The sequence below is a fragment of the Acanthochromis polyacanthus genome, chromosome 9 (assembly GCF_021347895.1).
Source record: "Acanthochromis polyacanthus isolate Apoly-LR-REF ecotype Palm Island chromosome 9, KAUST_Apoly_ChrSc, whole genome shotgun sequence".
Lineage (NCBI taxonomy): Eukaryota > Metazoa > Chordata > Actinopteri > Pomacentridae > Acanthochromis > Acanthochromis polyacanthus.
Window position 1 is genome coordinate 41402290 of NC_067121.1, and position 16012 is coordinate 41418301.

The window sequence follows — 16012 nt, forward strand, 5'->3', positions numbered from 1 at the left end:
GAGAAAACCTGCACCAGAAAGCCGTGAGCTGGAGTTGAACCCGGGCCACTGCATCGAGTTTATAGATCTCCTGTTGAGTCACCTGCGCTAACATCCCAGTGCATATGACATACTGAAAGGAATCGGTGTCAGTTTAGAGTAGTATGACACAACAAAGTTCTGCTGCTGCTGCTGGTTTGAACGTGAATGTCCTGTGAATTTTGCTAAATTGCTGCATTTCAATTCCAATACTGCTGGGCTGTTTAAGTAAAATTTTCACGTTACTGTTATTTAAATAAGACAGTGTAGCTACAACGTGATCGAAACCTGCCAATACTGCATCAATATATTAATATTATACTGCAACACTTTGGCATTATGTTATCACCCGGCTTGGTGAACTTCTTGTTAAATAACGTGCACACCGTGTGCTGGTCTCCTGTCTGCTGCAGGTTTTAACAGTAAACAGAGATCGCAGCTCCACTGGTTCCACAGTCTATGTTCCAACCGGGGTGTGACGTATTTTTCCTTCATGTAGCCTGAGAGCGCATGAATTTTAAAATGAGAACGCCTCTTATTTCCAGTTATTTTGTCAAGACCGAAATGTATAGAACAGCAGAAATCGAAGTTGTCCCATTGTTTATTTCCTGGTCAGTAGGTAGGTAAGGGGTCCTGAAAAGCCACGCCTACGAAACGTCTGTCTCAGAAACCCTGCTATCACCAGTTGATCTAACACCGGCATTAGGGGGGAGACCCATATCCATGGGGAGACCGGGGTTAGGGTCTTCTGACCGAGCTGGACAGAGGATGAATTCGGGAAAACTAGCAGACGGACGAGTCGCTGGCTGCGGCTCATAATCTGGAGATGTAGTCCTCCTGAGTGGATTATCAGAAATTGTCTATGGCAACCTTCTGCAGCAGGGCAAGTGCGGGCGGCTGTGTTCAAACTGTGTCTGCACGAGACCGTGGCTAGCTCCAGAAACCACGTTCTCATGAGTGTATGTGAAGCTGCTTCCTTCTCCTAGCCGCCGAGCTAACCTGGAGCTAACGTCCAGCTAGCCGCAGCAGCAGCAAACACAGGGGACGGACGGCTAGCCGGTGTTAACCCCGCTGGATGGGGGACGGAGCAAGCTAGAACCCTAACCCTACAGCCTGCCTCCGTCCCCCACTACGAAGAAAAAGAAAAGAAAAATAAGTAAGAAAAATAGTAGAGAGGGAAAAGAAATGACAGCTGCAGATAACCTGGAAGACATCAAAGGATCTTTAAACCCTCTGTCAGGTGAGAAGAGTTACGGTAAGGTGATTTATTTATTTCACAGACTGGAGGGTTAGGGTTTGTAGTATTGTAATTCATTACGTATTTAAAGTATTTATTTATATAAACGACAGTGCCTCTTTCCCGTCGTAATCAGAAGTAGCTGCTACAGAAATATCACTGGTGGCTGTGGGTGAACTCCAGGGACCGTCTGCAAATTACAAGAGCGAAGAAAGACCCAGATATTCAGTGATGTCACCACAGTGATGTCACTACATTTACTTCAACTGGCTCCAACTCTTGAAAATATGTGGTAGATCTACCGTTTGTTTCCGTTTGTTTGTTTAGCAGTGGTTTTGGCCTTGGAACTCTGCCATAGATCCATATTTGTCCAGTCACGGTCTAATGTGGCGTGTCTCATGAACAGTGACCCTCAGCCTGCAGTTCTTTAGATGTTCTCCTAGGTTCCTTTGTGACCTCCTGGATGAGTTATCGCTGTGCTCGCTTTTGGTATACCGGCCACACACTCTCTCAGGAGTGAGTGGCTGACCACTGTTCCATGTTATCTCTCATGTCTCATGTCTCTCACTGTGGTTCTCTGGAGTCCTGAAGCTTTAGAAATGGCTTTGGAACCCTTTCCAGACTGACAGATGTCAATAATGGTCTCTAATAATCTCTAATAATGTTGGTTATCTTTGTCATTTTGTTACGGCTTTTTCAGATCTTTTGGCTGACTTCCTTTTGCCAGACGGGCTCTATTTAAGCAATTTCTTGATTGAACGGGTCGGGAGGTCATCAGGTTTGGGTGTGTTTTTGGTCAAATTGAACTCGCTTTACAAAAAATGTGATTAGCCAAAGTTACTTTAACAAGGGGGGCAGTTGCTTTTTCCGCACAGTAATTGCACAGTAATCCCCATTCTTTTGGATAGCTTTTTTTCCCTTCAAATATGAAATCATCATTTAAAAACTGCATTCTGTGTTTATGTCGGTGATCTTTGTCTAATATTTTAATTTTCCAGAACAATGCCATAGATATTTCCCTCACTTAAATGTAACCCTTGGTAAGGATTAGACAAAGTAAAGATTCGAGAAGGGGGCAAATACTTTTTCACGGCACTGTATTGGTCACACGTCACCAAGAAAGAGAAAAGGCTGAGGCTCTAGCAGCATTAGCCGGCATTCGTCACTAGAAAGCAGAGAAACAACAAGAGGGACTGGCGTATACACAATTGAACTTGTAACACACAAAAAATGGGGACATTTCTCCAAAAACAAACAAACAAAAAAAGTCACAGCAACATGGACTAGTGCAATAATGCCAATTGGACTAACTCGTTTGAATAAAAGAACAAGACGGATCCAATGCCAAGATGCTAGGAGATGTGAAAGAGCTCCAGAAACTCGGGGGAAACAAAGCAGTAGATTACAGAAGTTTATTCTTCTGACCAATTGCTTTGATTTGTATTGCTTAGGGTTAGACTAACTACCTATGACCAGCATAAAATATGGAATCCTATTTACCATTTATTCTGGTATTGATCTGTATATTGATTTATATTGATAGGTCAATATATTTTATTACCTGCGCCAGATTACAGAATGATTATAAATACAAGTTTATCAATAATGTTTATAAACAATGTTAAGTCACATGTTTTAATAATATTAGCTCATATTATATGAGCTGTCTTTGTCCCGCCATCCAATCAGGTTCTCCAGCTCCTCTTCCCTCATTCCCACCTGGAGGAGACATGCTGGACTTCCTGGTGCAGGCAGGCGAAATCAGCAAACCGGACGGCCTTTTTGCTTCCTGGTACCACAGAGCCAACAGCAAGGAGGAGATGAACGAAGCCCTCGCAAGTAAAAACACACACACTAGGGACCAGAGGTCGAAAGATTTACCTCTGGTCTCTGTTTATCACTGAGTACATGCACACAGTGTAGTTGTTAACCCACAACAGGTTAGTTGTGGAAAAAAATGATTACACCACCCTTCCATTGTTTTCTTCAATTTCTTGTTCATTTTAATGCCTGCTACCTTCAGTGGTAGTGTGTGTGTGATACACGTGGCGTATCTCTGTGTGTGCAGGTCTAGGCCTGAAGACTACAATGAACAGGACTTTAAATGCAGATGACTCAACTGATACGGCAGTTGAATCTGACACAGTGACCATCTGGGGTAATTTCAGTCTGGGTGGAACAGGACCAATGAACCAGATCAGTGTAACCAGTCTAACCAGAACATTGGAAGCATGCCTTGGCTGCTCAGTCACCAGATCTAAATCCAACTGAAAACCTGTGGAAAATCATCAAACGCTAAACGGAGAACCACAAGCCCCAAAAACAAAGCAGAATAGTTAGAACTAGTGCCATAGGAATGGGCTGCTGTGATCAGTAGCTGGTGGAGAGCATGAAGAGACATCAGAAACAATGGTTCTGGATCAGTACTAACTCCAGTGTGGATCATGGGACTGAAACAGACAGAAAAGAAAACATGGAATCCTAAAAGCTGATTTTGTTCTGCCAGAAACAAAACCAACTTTGCCATAGCTACTGATGGAAGAACTGATGTCTGTTGTTGTTGTTGTTGTTGTTTATCATCGAGAAAACCATGGAAAATGTCTGATATCATCATCATCATTATTATGTAATGTGACAAACCTCCTCTCTCTCATCTCCCAGGTGATGTCATGATCCTGGAGGCTGATGTCACTCTGAGGGGTTATGGGACGTCCAGCGAGGAGCCGGTCCCCATCATGGCTCATCCTCCCGCTGTCCACAGCGACAACACTCTAGACGAGTGGTTGGACGCCGTGCTGGCCTCCAGAAAAGGTGCAGATTGGGTTGGTGTAGATGACAGATTAGGCCTGGTTAACCCAGTTAGGGTTAAATGTTTTTTTCTCTCTGCAGCCATGAAGTTGGACTTTAAGGCTCTGGAATCAGTGGGTTTGTCTCTGGACCTGCTCAGTCGGAAGAACAGCAGCCAAGGATTAAACAGGCCTGTTTGGCTGAACGCAGACATCCTGATCGGCCCCAACACACCGGGCTTCATGCCTACAGTCAATGGAACCAGGTAGGAAAGCCTGCAGCAGGAGTTTAAACAGGCCTGTTTGGCTGAATGAGGTGGAGGGTTAAAAATTGCTGTTCCTCTTTTGCTTTTGTTCTTTCCTCAATTTTCAGATTCCTTCAGTTGGTTCAGGAGAAGTTTCCAGATGCGACTTTGTCTCCAGGATGGATGGTATGAATCTCAGATCTCAGACAGATAGCTCATCATAAACACCATCCTTAACCATAACCCTACACCAGTAGAGAGTTGTGATTGAATTGGGGTCTTTGCAGGACTTTTGAGCTGGTTTTGCTTTTCTGTGTGCGCGATCCAACGATGACACCCAAACACAACAGAAGCTGGCGGAGAGCATGAAGAGATATAAACAGCTTAGTATGAAGAGACAGGATCTCCGGAAGTCCTGTGTTATGTATAATCACAGACAGGGTAGGGTAGGGTAGGGTTAGGCTAACCCTAAACCAGTGCCAGGGTTTCACTGCTCGGGTCTATCTACAGTATCTTTGTGCCTGGTGGGAGCCGTAGAGTTTCACTCGGCCGGCATCCTGCGTTTTCAAGGGTTAGAGGGAAAGTTAATAAAGGAATCTGGAACGCAACTCGTGTCGCAGTTGCGTTCCAGATTCCTTTTTTACTTTCATTTCGTACTGCAGCTCTTCCAACGTACGTACCATTACATACGTCATAATTACTCCTGGGGCATATTAACGACCGTCGCAGCAGTCTGTCCTCTGTCTCACGCAGCACAACACGTGACGTGTCTGTGTGTGTGCGTGCAGAGGATTGTGGGTCAGACAGAAAAGCCTGCTGCTGCCTTGTGTTGAGATCTATATCAAAGCAAGTAGGGTATACTGGTATACTGGTTATACCAGTACAAGGACAGCAACCAGGGGAGACAGAATTAAAACTTTGAAAATCCTAACCCTGGACAGGTACAGGGTTACCTGTACCTGTCCAATTGGTTCAGCCTGGAGGCAGTCCTGTATCTCCAGCTATCAGAGAAAGATCCAAGACGTGGCCGATTGACAGGCAGAGACTAGCACGATTGACTGCTAGGGTTAGTAGCACTAGCACTTTAGGACAGGCTTAACCCAGTCAGTATTACTGTATTGTTTGGCTATCGTTTTTTATACGTCTGTATCCCTTTATTTCTTGTGTGTTTGTGTGTGGGACAACGGATGAAAATTAGCCCACACGCATTAGCCACAAAGAGATGCAAATGACCAGAAGGAGACACAAAATGACTTCAGAGATGCTAAATGACTAAAAACGTGCAAAAACATCCGTCTCACAAACTGGGAATCCTACAGAAATCAAAAGACCATATGAGGACCAGAAAGTGCTTTGCACGTTTTTAGTCCTTTAGCATCTCTGAAGTCATTCTGTGTCTCTTTCTGGTCGTTTGAATCTCTTTGTGATTATTTTGAGTCTCCTTGTGGTTGTTTTGTGTCTCTGCGTCATCGCTTTGCTTCTTTTTCACATCTGACTGTAGTCCTTTTCAATGTGAGATTTATATGACATTAAAACACACAAATGACAACTGCACAATCTCTCTGAACACAACAAAATGGGAGAGGTAAAGCGGAAAAAGCGGGGCTCTTGCACGTAGGGTACAAGAGCGCACATTTTCACTCCTGATGGCTACACACAACGACTGAAGAGACTAAACTTTATGTAACCGCTAGCCCAACCTTAACTATATATGTGTACATTAGGCTATATGTTTAGCCTAACTAGTGAGCACAACGCAGTTTTTCATCGAGGCAACAAGCATTTTACAGTGAATAGTCAACAGCAGAGGTGGGTAGTAACGAGTTATATTACTACTACTAATAAAATGACATTACTTGAGTTACTTTTGGAAAAAAATGTACTTCTGTTAGATGAACGTTTTCTGCTTCTCTGCCATACTCTTTATTGTGATTTCACTGATTTGTGAAGAAGAAACACAACTCTTACTCCGTTACGCTGGGCTACACTCGACTCGTAATTTTTTTATTTACCACATTAGAGCTGCTTTATTTTGACAGAGAGATGCCCCCAGTGGATCTACCACACGATGTGTTTCACCAGCAACAGTAATCATGTGACTCCATTTCACCAGACGTCGCCTTGCGGTCACATGACTTCATACGAACTGTGGCGTTGTAGCGGCACAAACTCAGACAGGGGTCCGAATATTCGGATTTTGGGGTCCAGCCCCCAGTTGTAATGTTATTTTCTATCTATTGTGCCATTTGGAAGGAAGTGAAATACAGTAGATCTGGAAGTAGTTTTCACTGTTCAAGCACACAAATGTTAAGATGATAAACAAATTACTATTTGTTTCAAAAGCTGAGATTTGGAAATTTGTGTTTCTTGATCTGGTCTTTTGTCTGTCTTATCACATCAGAAACACATCACAGATCCACACTCAGATCAAATCGGACATTACAATCAAACAGTCGCTCAGTACTTGAGTAGTCTTTTCACCAAATACTTTTTTGAATGACTGCTTTTTACTTCTACTAACGTTACTCTTACTCGAGTACGATTTTGCGTTAAATGCAGGAGAGCAGCTCAACCCACCTCTCTTTTGGTTGTGATTTTACCTGTGAGTTTGTTTCTGACAGGTGTCCTACGCTCCTCCACTGTTCACCTCCTCCTACACCAGAGCCATGGTGGAAGACATGTACGGTTTGGTTAAGGACTGTCCCCAGAAGGTTAGCGGCAAAGCAGACACAAATCAGTGTTTTTCTACGTGCTGTTGATGTTTAAATCTACATATTTTTAAGGCCTCCACAAGCGGTAAAGTAACCTTTCCTCCTCAGAAGATGTTTCGCTGTGCATAATTTATTTGATCTGACTGCTAAGATAGGTAGGACGGACAGAGGTCAAACTTATTAGCAATAAGTTTGACCTCAATATGTGACAATAGTCTGCGATATTCAATGAAACTTCAGGATGTGTTTTTCTCTTTAGGTGACGTTTCCGGTTCATGCTCTGTTGGTTCGTGCCGGCTGGCAGCATCTGAGCTGGCTGCTCAGCCAGTCGCCACGGTAACAGACACCTGTGATGTGTGATGGAAATGAATGAAAATCAGCTGTTAGTCTGCTGTTAGTTTGCTGGTTAATCTTTCCAAGTTTTTTGTTCAGATAGTTCTCACGGCAGGACTTTGATGTATATTTGTGTGTCTGTGTGTGGTCAGGTGCTGGCTTTACTTGTGGGGACCAAATGTCCCCACAACTGTAGTAAAACCGAAAACAATGTCACTTGTGGGGACCTCATTTTGGTCCCCACAAGTTTAAACAGTGTTTTCTTGGCCATGTTGTTGTTACTGAAAAAAGTAAAAGTGCAAAAACGTTTCTTTAGGGTTAGCCATTGTTTTGGTGTTGGGTTAGGGGTTAGATATGAATGGGAGTCAATGGTATGTCCCCACAATGATAGAAAAACATAGTGTGTGCGTGCGTGCCTGTATGTATTTGACTGTTTTGATGATGTTGGGATTTTGTTTCTAGGTTCAGTCTCACCTTGTGGCAAGGTTCAATCCATCCCAACATCAGCGACCTGCTGTTTGTCCGCGACAACTCCAACCCTGCCAGAGTTTACTACGACATATACGAGCCGACGCTGTCGGAGTTTAAAGAAGCTGCAAGTAAGGAAAGAGCCAGTCCACATCTGCCTCCACAAACAGAAAAACAGTAGAAAAACTCCGAAAAACCCATCAGCAGCTCTGGATGCCTGAATACAGCGATTCCTGTGTGGATTGAAACGTTAGGGTTAGCTCTAGCTAACTGTTAGCTCTAAACCACAAAGTTTAGCTCTAATTGTGCTGTTGAATTGACAGTAAATCTGTTTACCAGAAAAGAAGCAGTAGATAAATGCCAGTTTCATTGACATCCACCGTTATACCCTTTGCTTTGCTGTTTTCTCATTGTTGTGCTGGAACCAACAGTAATTTGCTGTGTGTGTGTGTAGGGTGTGCCGTTTATTTGTGGACTGCTGTAGGGTGTGTCGTCAGTGGTGTGTCAAACCAAACCATCCCATGCTTTAGCTAGATCATTGGATCATTGGAGTTCATTTTAGAAGGAACTCCAATGTGTGAAGACTGCAGGAAACGCAGTCCGGCTGCTTCCGATCGCTAATGGTGGTTCCTGTATAATTTGATTTAGTACTTTGAAGAGGGCATTTGCTGACTTGGAACCTTTTGTCGAAAGAAACTGTAGTGGAAGAGGAGTTTAAAACGTCATGCTGGAAGTTAGACTGGAGGTTAGACAGCAGCCTGTCGTCTGCATTTTTTATGCGTAGCTGAAGTTTGGATGAAGAATATCAGCAATAATATAAATATATACCTTTTGTATTTACTAATAGTAGATGAAGTAATTATATAACAAAAGCAGTACTTTCACTAATGTAGAATGAAAGAGCAGAAGGGTACAACCATAGTTAAAATCATCTGCAGTAAAACTGATTTATCGGTGGAATGTAAAGAAAACAGATTTAGGGTTATCATTTTTGAGATCATCGTTTTTATTCACTAACCCTAACCCTGTTTACAGCAAGGCAAAGCGATCCGAGGAGGTTCTATCCTGGAGGAGACCTGATGGATTTCCTTCATCCGACTCGCAACTCGGACAACAACTTCCTGAGAGAAGCCGGCACAGAGAAACATCGCAGCAGCAGCCTGGAAGTGCGCTGGTTTACAGTCACTGATCGGGCCTCTCTGCTGCCTCAGCTCTCTGGTGAAACAAGTAAACAACGTGTAAAAACAGCACAACTTCTCACACAATAATTCAAGTCTCATATACCAAATGTTGATGGTGAAGGTGACCAAGTAAATGACATTACTTGTTACCAGAAGATGGTGACAAAGTAATGTCATTTACTTGATATCACGATGACACAGTGTGGCTTTAAAATACAAACTATGTTTAGCAAACCACAGAAATTGACAGACTCTGAATAAAAGTCATCATTGATATAAATCAAATGTCACGCAGTCCACACCAGGAGCGACTACCGATGAAGAAAATAATAGCACATCTTTTGGTTCATCTTTTGGTTGGAAGGTATCTGAACCTTCCAGCTCTTTAATCATTTCCTGTCTCTAACATCTGTGTGGGTCCAGGTGGAGATGGTGGGATGTTGGTCGTTCATTTATCTTCTGACAGCAGCAGACCTGGAGTTCCTGTAGTGGTGGAAAGTTTTGGAAGGAGCTCAGAGTTGCTCACACTGCAGGTATGTAGTTTACATGAGCAGTAAGGTGTTGATGACAGAGGCCACCTGGAACAACAGATATCATAGATTGTGGTATCTGTTAATCTGAATATGTGCTTAAGCAGGAGCCTTTGAGTAACCAGGGACTCTAATGAAGGTTCTTCATCTAAAAATACACTGGCCGTTATGGAAATGTGAAACAAAAAAGTGGAACTTCCAGTTCCAGCACAGTAATGCTTTATGTTGAAACTACATCTGTTAGATCCAAATACTCAGTTCAGATCAAATGTTTCTCTCGTGTTTGTTGACTTTAAACTTGTACATTAATGAGGCCTGGCCTGACGTCCATTACAGGACGTCCTCGAGCTGCTGGGGCAGAACGCTGAGGCCCGCTGGGGTATTTACCTGCAGATCCAAAGCCATCAGCTTCTGGAAGCTTCTCTCCAGCAGCTGCAGTCGTCTTACAGCTCAGAAGATCTCTACAGGCCAGTGTGGATCAGCATGGACGGTTTACAGAGTGGCGACGACGACACCAAGGTTAGACTACTAACCATTAACTCTCCACTGGGATAGTCTCTGAACGAGTCGCTTGAGAAATGCATTTGTTCAAAGGTTCAAGCATCTTCAGACCATTTTACCTCAGCTATCTGGAGCTGACAGACGCAGTAATGCACTGTATGATGTATGACTGAAGTCAGACGAGACAAAAACGAGAAAAAAAAATCACAAAATGACAAGAAAAAGTGAAGCCCTAACCCTATGAGACAAAATTTGTCTCATTTGTCTCAACCCTAATGATGGATGCAAACAAGACAAAAAATGACAATGAACAAAGCAAAACATGAAATGACAAAGACAAAAACACAAGTGAGACAAAAAGGAAACACAGAATGACAAACGACAAATCAGACAAAAAGATGAACGACACAAAACAGTGACAAAAAAAGTTAAAGGACAAAAAAATGGATAAACGACAAAAAACAGACAAAAATGACACAAATGACACAATTGAGACAAAAAACTAAAGCGAGAAACAAGACGACAACAAAATAGACAAACAACAGAAACGAGACAAGTAAACAAAAAGGAGAAACAAACGACAAAAAACAACAACAACAATTAGAGAGAAAAATGACAAAAACACAACAAAATATTCCCAAAAAAAGGGGCACAAAATAATTTGACAAAAGCGACAAACAAATGGATAAATGGCAATTGCGAGACAAAAAAGGGTTAGTCACCCCGACAAAAGCAAGAATTAAAAAGTAGACAAACGGAACAATCTCAGATTTAGCCGTTGTTTAGTTGTACTTGTTTAGTTTTACCAAACTAACCCACTGCTGCGGTTAATATCAAAGACATCTCTGTTAACGTCACTTTGAGGGCCGGATCGGACCCTCTGGAGGGCCGCTTTAGGCCCACGGGCCGCATGTTGACACCAGTGGCGGCTGGTGATAAAATATTTTGGGGGGGCGCAGCAGCAGACGGGCATTACAACGCAACAAAACAATTACTTGAACGTACATTTTGCTTTTCTCTCCTTCAGGCCAACAAATTTATCAATGACTTTCTGATTGAAATCTGTCATTTCACAAACAAGTCTCTTTTCCATGGAGAGCATGGCCAAGGCATTCAGCCTTTCCTGGGTCATGGTGTTTCTGAGAAAAGTTTTCACTCTTTTCAAGGTTGAAAAGAGTGAAAACTGTAATCTCTGCTTCAGCTGTGGTCATGGGTGTGGTGATCAGGATCCTTAAAAGATTGACAGTTTCTGAAAAGACAACTTCAAGATTGTTCTCCATGAACAGCTGGAATAGGTCCAGTGCACCACAGCAGGCTCTGAACTCTACTTTGCTGTAGATCAGACCGAGTTCTGTCTTCAGCTTGCTTCCATTCAGCATCGGGTAGGCCTTCAAAGTGCGTTTCAGTGCCTCTTCAGGAAATGACCCGTGATGTTCTTCAAACCTGTCCCCCTGCAACAAGGTTGCACAGACGAGATGGACGGTGAAGGAGAAGCGCTCCTTGGTGTGTCTCAGAATGGTGTTGCAGATCTACAGAGAGAAGATATATATATATATATAGAGAGAGAGAATATGTATATAAAATTAATATACTTTTGTTGACACTGTTACCCTCTGTTGCTGCATGCTTTTGGAAAAATATCTTGCTATTATTGACTACTGCAATTGTGATGTGATTTTAAACAGATTGTGATTAGATGATCTCTGCAACATGACAATGACATATTTAAATGCCAACACATTTCTCCTCTAACAAACATTACAACCTCCAATAGACTATGAGATTTCTACAACATAAACTCACCTCTTCTTCTCTCTCTCCTCTGAACTGAGTGCCCGACGCCTCTTTGCTGTCGGACTGCCACTTCTGAGAAGTCATAATAATAACCAAAAAGGGGAAAAGAGATCATGTTGAAAAATGTGATGATCATATTACTGACAGGAATACTTATTACCTGATGTTTTCCATGTCCTGTTCAAACTGCTGGATGCTCACTTTTATGTGGACTGCATCTATGTTCTTCTTCTGGAGCTTGGCATAGAGGAGGTCCACATGTGGCATGATGTGGCGAAAAAGTTCCAGAAAGAACTTAAAAGTCCTGATGTTCCAGCAGCATGGCCACGGCTCCTGCCTCTCTGATGGTACTGGCATCAAAGTCACCAGAGTCTCATATGTTCTCCAAACCCTGAATGAGATCCTCTCTGTGCTCAAACACAGTGTTGATGGCTCGGCTGTGAAAGTTCCATCTGACATTGCTGGATGTTGGCAGTCTGTGGGCCACCATTTGATCAAGAACAGCTGTACGCTTGGCTGATCTGGAAAAAAAGCTGGCAAATCCACTCAGGTCAGAAAAAAAATTCTCACCTTGGAAATGTGAGCGGTGGCCTGCTGCATGATCAGGTTGAGTTGGATATAGTGGGCATTTGGGTACACATCTTTGATTTTCCTCTGAACACCTGCAGTGACTCCATCATACGCCTGGCAGATTAGCTTCCTTTTCTGATCCTCAGGACTGATGGCAGCAAGACGCTCTGTTAATGCAGCAGCAATGGACTCAGACGTAGCTGACTGCAGAGGAATGAATTCAAAAAATCTTTCCTGCACACTGTTTGTCATCAATGTAGCGTAGTACACGCACAAGTTGTGACTGTGTTGAAATATCTGTTGTCTCATCTGCCTGGATTGACACAAAAACACTCTTTTGGGCTTCTTTAATTATTTACTCCCTTGCAACAGACAACATACAGTCCAGGAGCTCGTTTTTGAAGTACCCTTAAAAACAGTGGCAGTTTCAAGGTGCTCTTTCAAAGCTCCATCCAGAGAGGCAACAAAATCCACCAACCCACGAAATATCCCAGGGTTAACAGAGCTCTCACTCTCATCATGGCCACGTAAAGCCAACTCAGAGGCCCCACAAAATTTCACACAGTCTATTATCCTGGACAGTATGTGACGATTTTTTGTCACCTCTTCATTGTGCCTTCTAATGCCAACTCTGTAGCCCTCATCTAGTTGTTCAGCAATGCTAACACGGCCAAAAAACTGTAGCTTCATGCTGTTGTCAAGGTGGCTACGGCTACCTTCATGCCGTTTGCATTTTTCAGAGAGATGTTTCAGGTCTCTGACCCCCGTTGTTGTCCACAGAACTTCAGTGCCAACACTTTGAAAAAGCAAGCAGGGAAAGCAATACAGAGCATTGCTAACTTCACATCCAGCTATCCAGCTGTGTTTAGCATAACACAGGCGGGAGAATACCTTTATCACAAAATCTTGATGGGGGTGACGCCCAGCGCCCCATTAACAAGCCGCCACTGGTTGACACCCTACTAACCCTGCTCTACACTGTCTTCTTCTCCTCTCTTTCTTCAGGAGTACTTTGTTTCCACGGTAGAGAAGCTGTTTCCTTACGTCACAGTCGTCCTTCCTGAACAGAATTATCCTCCAGTAATCCCAGCAGCAGTGGCAGGTTTGTCCCAGCGGGTGGCACTACGCCTAAAGTCTGCATCGCTGCCAACAGGACAGGAGGAGGAGCTGAACTCTCTGATGGACAGATACGACTTTATACTGGAGGTGGACACAAAGACCAACACCGAAGCTTTCTCAGTGCTGAAGATATTAATGACCCAGCGGACAGGGAGGGTCAGTAACAGAGATCACGTAACCAACCTGTACATAATCTCTGATGAGCATCCCAACTGATGTTTGTGTTCCACACACATCAATTTATTGTGTATAAATAGACCCTGCGTGTCAGGCACAAACTCGTGTTAGTTGTGATGACTCGATTGGACAGAATGCAGTAATGTTTGCATGTTTTGAACACTAGTATGAACCCTCTGATGTGCCTCTTACTATCTCCATAATTACACCAATTATGCACCTGTGAAAACAGGACGAATTGTCAGATTTTCCTCATTCATACCGTCCTTTAACTGAGAACCTGCTGTGCTGATGGAAAAATCATGCTGTTCTGCCAAAAATACACTGTTTGTACGGACCAGATTCAGTGCAAAACCAACAACAGTATAAGAGCTTCTTGGTACAACCGGTTAGCAGTTAGAATTGGTTAGTCAAATGTATACGTCAAATCCAAATCTGTGAAATAAACTATATTTTTTGAGGCATTCATTTGTATTTCATGGATTTTTTTTATTCCAAAATGCCCTTTTTCTTTTTTTGATTTTACTGGAACATTTCAGAAGTTTGCTTCCGATTCATTTGACCGTTAAATGCTAATTGGTTCGTATTTCTTTTTGTTTGTCAACGCAGCCGATCCAAACACTAACATCAGTTGGCTGGGGTTAGGGTTATTGTTGTTGTATCGTTGTTGTTGTTGTTGATCAAAACAGAGACAGACGTCTGGTTTTTTTGTCGTGTTTGTTTTTAGAAATATTCTGATACATCAAAATTCTGATACGTTAAAAGACGTAAAATAAATGTCAATAAAATTATTTAAAAGAGCTTGAAAAATTAAACTGACATAAAAAACACAACCGGTAACATATGTTGTACATTTCATATGTTACGCATTCATGCTAGTGCTGTCAAACAATTGATATCATGTTCACCAATGATCACAGGGTTGCTGTGGATTAATTTTGATTATGTCACGATTAAATATTCATTAATCATTTTTCGTTTTGCATGAGCAGACGGGGGCTGCACAGTGTAGTACTGGTTAGCACTTTCGCCTTGCAGCAAGAAGATCCCTGGTTCAAATCCCGGCCTGGGCCTGGGATCTTTCTGCATGGAGTTTGCATGTTCTCCCTGTGCATGTGTGGGTACATACTTCTCTGTCTACTTTACTCCATGTAGGTTTCCCAAAGACTATGAGTTGAGGAAGAAGTGGGAAGCAGCTCTGAGGACAGAGGGGTTTGCTGTAAAACAGCCTAGAGAGAGAGATAAATAAATAAATAATATTGAATATTAATAATTCTGTTGTTTATTGTAATTGTGTTTATTGTAAATGTAAATAAACTCTATCCTGTTCTAGTCTAGTTCCCTGTTATATGTATATAACAGCCGAGAGAGATATGTAAATAAATAATAATAAATTAATATTAATAAATAAATAGATTACATTTGCAATTTAATCTTTTGATCTCAAAACGTTTTCTACATATCAAAGTGTTTACATTTATATATGTAATGGCTGAACTAAAAAGATTCCCTGGCCTCTGGACCTAAAGAATGAGAACTAAAATTGCAGGCTACATTTGTAGGAAGCCTTTTTCGGTGTTGTTGCCTTGTTTCGGTGTAGATCAAATATTCTCTATCAATATGTGTTTTGACATTGACAATGATAAAGTAAACCACACAAAAATCAGTTGAGAAATGCGCAAATTATGATTTGTTTTCAATGTACATGCATTGCTTTGAATGGGAACTTTGCTCCCTCCAAGATGGCCGCCACATAGGCACGTCGCTTAGCCGGCTGCTACAGTGCGCTGGCGTACCTAGTCTTCTCTATGTATTTATGGTTAGCCCTGTTCACCATAGCTTGTGCTACTTTCCATATAGTATTGATTTTGTGCTAATGTATTTTATATGTAGTCTTCTTTTCCTTTCGGCTATTCCCTTCAAGGGTCACCACAGCGAATCAATTGCCTCCATCTAACCCTGTCTTCTGCATCCTCTTCTCTCACACCAACTACCTTCATGTCCTCTTTAACCACATCCATAAACCTCCTCTTTGGCCTAGAGGGTCACAGACTGCCTAAACTCAGCATCCTTCTACCAATATATTCACTCTCTCTCCTCTGGACATGTCTGAACCATCTCAGTCTGGCCTCTCTGACTTTATCTCCAAAGCCTCTAACATGTGCTGTCGCTCTGATGTACTCATTCCTGGATCCAGGATCAGGATCTAACCCTAACCCTAACCTCAGCATCTTCAGTTCTGCTACCTCCAGCTCTTCCTCCTGTCTTTTCCTCAGGGACACTGTCTCCAGACCAAACAACATGGCTGGTCTCATCACAGTTTTGTAAACCCTTAGCTGAAA

The 16012-nt window shown here is 42.5% G+C and overlaps 1 protein-coding gene and 1 long non-coding RNA gene across 7 annotated transcripts; one reads left to right on the forward strand and one right to left on the reverse strand.

The window, feature by feature from the left end:
- The first annotated feature begins 514 nt into the window (after positions 1 to 514).
- fam151a (family with sequence similarity 151 member A) lies at positions 515 to 15007 on the forward strand. Of its 6 annotated transcripts, none has more exons than XM_051953536.1 (13): positions 515 to 1273; positions 1956 to 2039; positions 2945 to 3094; positions 3917 to 4066; positions 4145 to 4307; positions 4415 to 4472; positions 6908 to 6997; positions 7257 to 7333; positions 7793 to 7929; positions 8834 to 9016; positions 9403 to 9512; positions 9846 to 10028; positions 13380 to 15007. In XM_051953536.1, exons 1-13 carry the CDS (start codon positions 1204 to 1206, stop codon positions 13707 to 13709), a joined length of 1785 nt encoding a protein of 594 aa, XP_051809496.1. In that variant the 5' UTR covers positions 515 to 1203; the 3' UTR covers positions 13710 to 15007. The 6 variants fall into 6 exon arrangements, with proteins under 6 accessions (XP_051809496.1, XP_051809495.1, XP_022059987.2 ...); XM_051953535.1 differs by having other exon boundaries at positions 521 to 1273; positions 8834 to 9025; XM_022204295.2 differs by having other exon boundaries at positions 522 to 1258; positions 8834 to 9025.
- LOC127535456 (uncharacterized) lies at positions 10776 to 13373 on the reverse strand. The gene is made up of 2 exons (XR_007944319.1): positions 11814 to 13373; positions 10776 to 11539 (listed from the first exon to the last, which is right to left on the reverse strand). It is a non-coding gene; the product is annotated as an uncharacterized LOC127535456 (long non-coding RNA).
- Positions 15008 to 16012: the final 1005 nt, after the last annotated feature.